Source organism: Pempheris klunzingeri, chromosome 8, assembly GCF_042242105.1.
Source record: "Pempheris klunzingeri isolate RE-2024b chromosome 8, fPemKlu1.hap1, whole genome shotgun sequence".
Classification (NCBI taxonomy): domain Eukaryota; kingdom Metazoa; phylum Chordata; class Actinopteri; order Acropomatiformes; family Pempheridae; genus Pempheris; species Pempheris klunzingeri.
In genome coordinates this window covers 20,750,764-20,758,162 of record NC_092019.1, presented here as the reverse complement: position 1 = coordinate 20,758,162, position 7,399 = coordinate 20,750,764, and the positions used below count along the sequence as shown (strand labels likewise).

General features: G+C 41.8%; 1 protein-coding gene across 1 annotated transcript; it reads right to left on the bottom strand.

The window, feature by feature from the left end:
- Nucleotides 1-3,680: 3,680 nt before the first annotated feature.
- Nucleotides 3,681-6,137, bottom strand: utp11 (UTP11 small subunit processome component). The gene is made up of 8 exons (XM_070835588.1): nucleotides 5,978-6,137; nucleotides 5,718-5,779; nucleotides 5,478-5,580; nucleotides 5,228-5,341; nucleotides 4,544-4,637; nucleotides 4,276-4,406; nucleotides 4,059-4,169; nucleotides 3,681-3,955 (listed from the first exon to the last, which is right to left on the bottom strand). Exons 1-8 carry the CDS (start codon nucleotides 6,035-6,037, stop codon nucleotides 3,872-3,874), a joined length of 759 nt encoding a protein of 252 aa, XP_070691689.1. The 5' UTR covers nucleotides 6,038-6,137; the 3' UTR covers nucleotides 3,681-3,871.
- Between the last annotated feature and the right edge of the window lie 1,262 nt (nucleotides 6,138-7,399).

Sequence of the window (7,399 nt, the reverse complement as noted above, 5' to 3'; positions counted from 1 at the left end):
CAGCACTTGTGGTTTGCAAAGATCAAGTGCCAGTTTAAAACAATGTGGGGAGGTGATAGTGGTCTGTGACTAATTTGTTTCATGTAATGATAAAGAAAGTGTGACCACAAAATGAGGGTTGGTTCACTAAAATTACAATTAAACATTTGCAGTTTTTTGTTTTGTTTTTGTGCAGATTTGATCTGTCTCTGAGGTTTCTTCTACCTCTCCTATATAAGTGAGGTAAGCGTTGAAATATTACATTTTGAAAATGTAGAAGATTTAAAATCACAACAGTTTCCCAGTCTCTCCAGATAAAACTGTCAAGAGTGTTCATGGGGATATTTCTTCAATAGAAAGTAGAGAGTAGTTCCAATGAAAACTGTTCACGGTGAGGTCTAGAGTAACTTGCAGATTGTATCAAAAAAGAGAAGTTTTTCCATGCTGCAAGATGTACAATTTCACTTCTACTGTATTGGGATAAATATCTCAAAACCTGGGCAAATAAAACCCAATCTATCTATAAGAAAATAACACTTTTATTTATTTTTAAATTATTTTTGTAATTTGTGTGAACTGACCCTTTAAATACAACTGATAATTTCACAAATTGTCCCCCTTATTTAAACGATTGGCTTCTTTTCGATAATGTCTTTTAAAACTACATTTGTAGAACAAAGGTTCATTGTATTGTGCCCCTTCTTAACCAGGCTACGCTTTTACTCTCAAACTATTACTATAGATCAGGGTCAGTGTCGTATCCTGCAGCTGTGTGACTGCCACATGGAACTCCACTTCTAACCCCCCCATCCCAAAAATGACTTTCCGTTAGCAGACCTCCAGGACCATTAACTTTAGAAATGGTGTTGGGGGGGGTGAGAGGGGTCAGGACGGCCTGTGCGAGTCATCAAATGAATTATGAGGCTTTTGACAATAGAGCAATGCCTGTCTATATCTTTAAAATCAGAAGGTCGCCCACTGCCCAACCCTGAGCCCTGCCGCTGCACCCCGGCGCAAGAGTCCCGTCACTGGAGGGAATGAAAGGAGAGCTTGAGGGGGAACAGTGCCTCGTCTGTGCTCGGGTCTCACAGTCACATAGGGGTCCCGGAACTGCGCACATAGTGTTTTGACCCCTGGGCTCTCCTCAATGACCTCCACCCCCTACGCTCACGGATGCTGGGCCTGAGGGTGCCAATACACGCACGCTCTCTGAGCAGTGTGACGCAGTAGCAGAGGGCAGGGAGAGTGGGAGGAAGGCGTAAGGAGGGAGGGAAGGAGAGTTGGCCCAGGACACCAATCACTCTTTTGCTGGGGACAATGTGATTCTGACATGAGTGGTCCACACTGAAAGGCCTCCGAAGGACCTTGAAATCCGCACATGCATGAATATACTGTATACCTCTATTACATGTGTATACACATAGTCCTGTATTGATTTTTATATTTAAAAGCATCCCCATCAACATCTGCTGCAATTAGCAAACTGCTGTTAGCTTGTTACTGAGTTTTAAATGAGAGCAACCAGTGGACACCATCAGTCTTTCCCTGCTTTGGCCCATCCCGTTGTGTTGGCTCACCTTTGCTCTGGTCAGCAGTGTTTGGGCCAAAGCCTCTGGTCTCTTTCCTTCAACCCCTCCACCTTTCACTGTGCCCGGTGACATTTCTGCCTGGCTCCCTCTCTCTGCCGTCTTCTCCTCCAGTGGTTCCCAGGAGAGGCTGATGGATGGGCCCTGTTTATGAGGCTGCTGCCACCACAGTGATCAATCAAACGTGGGTCACTGTGATCTGCTGCTGGGCGCCAGGTCTTCAGTCTATTTCACACCAGAGGCTGGAGGAACCACACATACAGTTTGTTAGTACTCACTTCATGCGCAAATGTGACCAAATAGAGGTTGCTGGAGAAAGACAGCACTTTAACAAACTAGAAACTGATATGTTTTAAAAATGTGAAAGTGCTCGCCTCACCTGATATAAGGTGCTTCAGTGTATATCAGGTCTTGACTGAACCAACTTCAGTGAGGACTGATGACAGGAGGATCAACAGATGACAGTGGCCTCGGTGGCAGTCAAACCAGGGATCTTACAATGAGGCATCGGAGCTAATCCCTGCTCCACCATGGCACTCAGGCAAAGCATCAGCACACGCAGACGCCTTCCTGAGAAGTCTAATGAGCCAAACGCCTGTGTGTGAGCTGGATAGTCCTGTGAAAGCAGAAAGATGTGAGGAGGACGTAGAAAGTGACAGCCCTCAAGGGAAGACATTTTGACATGTCGCAGCACAGGTGTAATTAATAAAGTGAATGATGACTGAATTCCATTTAGCTGCTTCAGTTTCTGGCAGTGTGTTCATGCTGGCTCAGTGGGACACCTGAATAGAACAGAGCCATTGTTTTGCTTCTCCCACTTTGGCCACTAACCTGGTTGATAAATATTGGGATATCCGATGACCTGTGACAAACCTATGGCAGCATGAGAGTCAACTGTAGACTCTGTTACATTAGCCTGTCGGGAGCCTTTAGGTATTTTTGCATACACACAGCTACAGATAATAAAATTAGTATAATTTCAATTAAAGCAAACTAATGACCAAGTGCTGACAATTATCACTGCTCGTTAATTGATACCTAGATCAAACTTAATTCTATCAGCCAGCTGCAACTGTGAAAAGGGTCTGCTGGAAGTGTGTGCATCCTGAGTCGAGGGCTGCGACAAAGGTGTGTCCATCAGAGGCTCTGGACACTCTACGAAGACTGAACCTGGGCCTCCACTACACGAGATGCTCCAGATTCACAGACATCAAAATAAATAGTGTAGTGTAGTAACAGTTGTAGGCTCCTCTGCAAATGCTAAGACAAGTTTATCAGACAATCTACCACAACAAATGCTGCCTGGCACACAAACAGGTTACTGGTATATACAGCATGTCTGTATAACTGGTACAATTCGTCACACTGTGTGATTAACAACGTATCGTGGAACAGTGGTGTTCATATCTGGCTTCAAATATTTACACCTTGGAGTGGCCTTTTTTCGTTGATTCATATCTTCACATCGTCTTTGGGCAGTTATTGATGACCACATAAATGGAAATACCTGTTAAATACAGCTTGGACTTTTAATTTCCTGACTTTATGAGTTGACGAGTACAAGCCGAATGCAGCCGAGTCACAACGGGCTGTGGGATACTGAGGGATGCCAAAGTTGTGTCCTTTAAAATCTGGCAGAGGAAGAATGCACTTCTTAGCCATTCCTTTGAAAAAGGCCTTTGAAATGGGACATCCCGGCCCATTATGGCAGGTTTCAAACAATAGTGATGGGTACTGAACTGGAGCCGTTTGTAATAAAGACAGAACACATCAGTGACATCTTACACAAAACTTCACGGCAGCTATTTAACTCTAAAGTCTAAATGTTGGGTCATACTAGTGACTTCCAGCTCAGAATTTCTTTTTGCACATAGTGTGATAAAGAACACTGATGCCACCTACTGGTACAACAGCAACATACAATCCACTGGTTCAGCTGACCGCGGCACATCCAACATCTCTCTCACTTACCATGCAGTTGTCTCTCACTCCTATTTTTTTAAGTCTGTCCTTAAATCAAAAAAATCAAGACTCAAATCAATGAACTTACTGTCCCACAAAAGGGTCGGTCAGCCACAAGTTATATACAAGTCAAGAAAGAACAAATTTGCATGTTTTGATATTTATTTTTGAATGAAGCTAAAAAGTCTTAAATATGTACAAAACTGAATGGCGACAACAATATTTGAGGTAAAGTAAATGATTCCATGTCTGTAGTCCATGGTTTGATCTAGAAGTCCTCTGTTTCACCAATAACTTATTGGCAACATTGGTGATTTCTCCTCCGCACGTTTATTACGTCCCTCTCAGCGTTTCCTCTTGGTCTCAAACTTGTAGATAGCCGCAGCATTGGGCGTCTCTTTTTTTACCTTCACTTTTTTGGTCTTATCCTGGTGCAAAGAAAAAAAAAAAAATCTTTACGTTAATTTGATCATTTATACAAAACTGAAACCAGATGGCTCACTGTGTTTATGGACCCTTGCTTCTCCTCACCTGTAAGTCCTTGCGGGTTTGGATCTTCTGGCTGATTACAAACATTTTCTTCTCTCGGTCAACCCTCTGGGAAAGGATCTTATACTGGTGCCTCCTCTGTCTGGCCAACTTCTGCAGTTAGAGTGAGGGGAAAAGCTTCAACTGTACCTTTAAGTCACCACAATGTGAATTATTTTTCCAATGTCGAGGCTGATCTGGAGACATTACAAGCACAGACCGTTATGCTGTGACGGTCTGTAGCTCCCTGGATGCTCTTGGTCTCCAGAGTGTTCAGAGACGGTCTGTTGTACACTCTGTCCACCAGTTCAGGAGCTGTGTTGAGTTGCTTCGCCAGGTCAAATGAGGCCACTGTGGAGACGCAATAAAACTACCATTCAAATTTTCGATCTACTCAGGTATCCGAATAACTATTATATCCCACAAAAGATGTCTGTTCACATCGATTCAAATAATTATCTACCGTGCATTTATATTTAGATATTTACCTTCTTTCTTGGTATCCAAAAAAAATGTGTGCTTGTTTTTTTGTTTGTTCTCTGCATCCAGAAGATGGAGCTCTCCTTTCAGCCTCTCAATTTTCTGAAAGCAAACAAGAAACACAAAGATTACAGACGACAGAGGCCCAGTGTGGGGAGGTCTCATCTTAAAGTAGGAGGCTCGGCAATCACTACATCTGTGATTCCCTCCAACAAAGACTTTGTGCGACAGTTACAGTAAAAGCTCCAACGTCTGGTGCCTCTTGTGAATTCTCTCTATAAACAATAACCTCATTTAAAACAAGTACCCTCTCATTTTCCTCTAAGGGAAACAACTTTAAATGATTGTAGATAACAAGTGCATCTAAAAGTGATGTTGCCAAACTTTAAGGAGTTTTGCATTTTATGAATCGAGTCTTTTTGGTGTAATGACAATGTGTAAACTACGTTCATTATCCTGAAAAGTTACTAAAGCTCATTATATTAAGTATGAAATCTGATCAGGTCACAAAAAGGAACTGAAATTTGTACCAACAATCTTTTCAGCACCATAAATCTTTTGTAGCTGAACACCAAGCAGTCGATGTGCATCTTAAAGCCCACCTGTGTTTTGTTCTTTTATTCCACATTTCAAAAACGTCTTAAATGAAGTCGGCCGGGCGCACAAGGGTATTACATGTAATATAAACATACCTTAGCCTCAGCGACTCTTTTCATCTCCACATATTTGATATCCTGCGTCCGCATCACTTTCTTCTGCTCCTCTGTCACCTCCACCTGATCTTTTTTGTCTACGTGAACTCCATCCTGTCAACATGCCGCAAAATAACAACAAGACATCAAATGCTATGCCCACAGAGATCACATGACAGGATTTACACAGCATAAGCAAATGCATGCTCTCTGTTCAGCTGATTTTTGGACCCATGATGAAGCGGATCACCTGCAGTTGAGAGTTGATCATCTTGTAGTAAAACTCATCTGGGTTCTTGTCCAGAGCTTTCTTTCGCAGAGCAGCAAGAGTGTTTTGTTTCTTGTGGTAATCACTGCAATACAACAACAACAACAACAAAAGCTCATCACAAGACTTATTCCTCAAACATTTTTGACATTAAAAGTTTTATGACTTTAGCTCCAAAGCCTGGAAACATAAAATATGTCTGTGGAATTGGATCCCACTTACTCTGCACGGAGTTTGTAGTCTTTCTTCTTCTCCAGCAACCCCAGATGTTTCCTGAAACCAGGCTGGTAGAACACAATGATACAGTTAAGACATATACGTTTAATATTATAACATTTATAACAGTGTGTGTGTGTCACAGGAGCATGGCATCACATTTAAAAACCAGGTGATGATATGTAAACATATCTACAGTGAACTTCATCCCAGGACAGCAGGCTAGCGCGCTAACAAGCTAGCCAGCCAAACAGCAACATGCCCACCTGAGATCGTTCATGGTGATTTTTCTGTCGGGATTTCAACGCTTTCCTGAACGAAGACATCCTGAAAAATGTCGTCGAGCCTGGTAAAGCGAAATGTTTGGGTTAAATCAGGTGTTAGTTGGGCTTCTCTCCGCCGCACAGACACGGAGGCCTCCCTGCTGCCTCAGTGCTTCCCGGTAGCAGCACACGTGGTTTCCTGTCCGGTTCACGGCGGCTTGTTTTTTTTAATGTCTCTGCCGCAGATTCGTGACGGAAGTCAGACTGAAAACATCATAAATATGAGATATGAATCATTTTACTGTCATGTAAAGAAAAACACTTAATTATTATTTATGATTTGAGAAAAAACAGACAGAAAATCATATTATTATATGTATTTTCTCTATGTAACAAAGTGTTTTGTGGATTTCATGCTACTTGCTGTAGAAGCGCGTAGCAAACAGTAGGTGGCGCTGTTGCACACGTTTTAGAAATGGGAGCAGCAGCCTGTTGTACCTGCTGTGTGAGCCTCTGATTGAGGAATCACAGCTAAAGTGTAATGCAGCTGAGGTACATGTAACTAACTAACTAAGTACATGTGCAGTATTCATACCTCACTCGACTGTCTCACAGGGAAAAGCTGCCCAGTTTTACTCCACTACATTAACCGTGAAGATTATGATATTAAAAAAAAACATAGGCTATGCTCCGTTTGCAAAATACAAGCCATAGTTATAGAGTTAATTACTTCACAGTATGTAAAGTAGTTAATATTTCCTCCATCTTAACCAGCTACAATGTTAAAATGCATCTCACGTGTTGATGCATCAGTAATATCTATCCCTTACTGACACATGTATATAATTGTATTTCGTCCGCAACTGTTATGCAGCTGTTCTGCTGCATAATGATACCCTAAGTACATCTTTGAGTACTCTTGTGTTGTACTTAAGTTTAGCATCTGTGCAGGATCTATTTTTCTCTTCCACTGCTGGTATTATGAGAATATAAATCATTCTAAAATGAATAAATGGATGGAAACACAATAATATTTGATTTAATGCTTAATCGCCCAATCACCTTAATATTGTTTCTTATCTAATAACGTTTTGTCATTAAAGCTCAAAGTCCTGTAATATTTTATTTGGCTCCCAATAATCAAAGCCACAGAAGTTGCGTCGTAGGGCTTACTGGCAAAGGGAAATGGAAATGGATTTAATTATATTCATCCAAGTAGAAGAGCAATACAATTGCTATCTATCATTTTCAAGTTGCACACAAGCCAGACTTGGCACAGTAAGCACTTAAAGCAAGTGAGGGTCATCACAGTGCTGCTGACTTAATCTGTTTTGGCTGCACTGTTCATACACCAAATGATTTTGGTCATTATAATGAGGGCCTGCGTTTGCCAGAGCGCACAGTTAACACTAATTGGTAACAAGT

What these genes read in the sequence shown, in the direction of transcription:
- utp11 (XM_070835588.1), bottom strand. Translation starts at nt 6,037, where the DNA reads ATGTCTTCGTTCAGGAAAGCGTTGAAATCCCGACAGAAAAATCACCAT. An exon ending in CAGACCGTCACAGCATAACG is followed by an intron (nt 4,170 to 4,275) that starts GTCTGTGCTTGT and finishes CTCTAACTGCAG; the next exon opens with AAGTTGGCCAGACAGAGGAG. An exon ending in AAACCCGCAAGGACTTACAG is followed by an intron (nt 3,956 to 4,058) that starts GTGAGGAGAAGC and finishes TCTTTGCACCAG; the next exon opens with GATAAGACCAAAAAAGTGAA.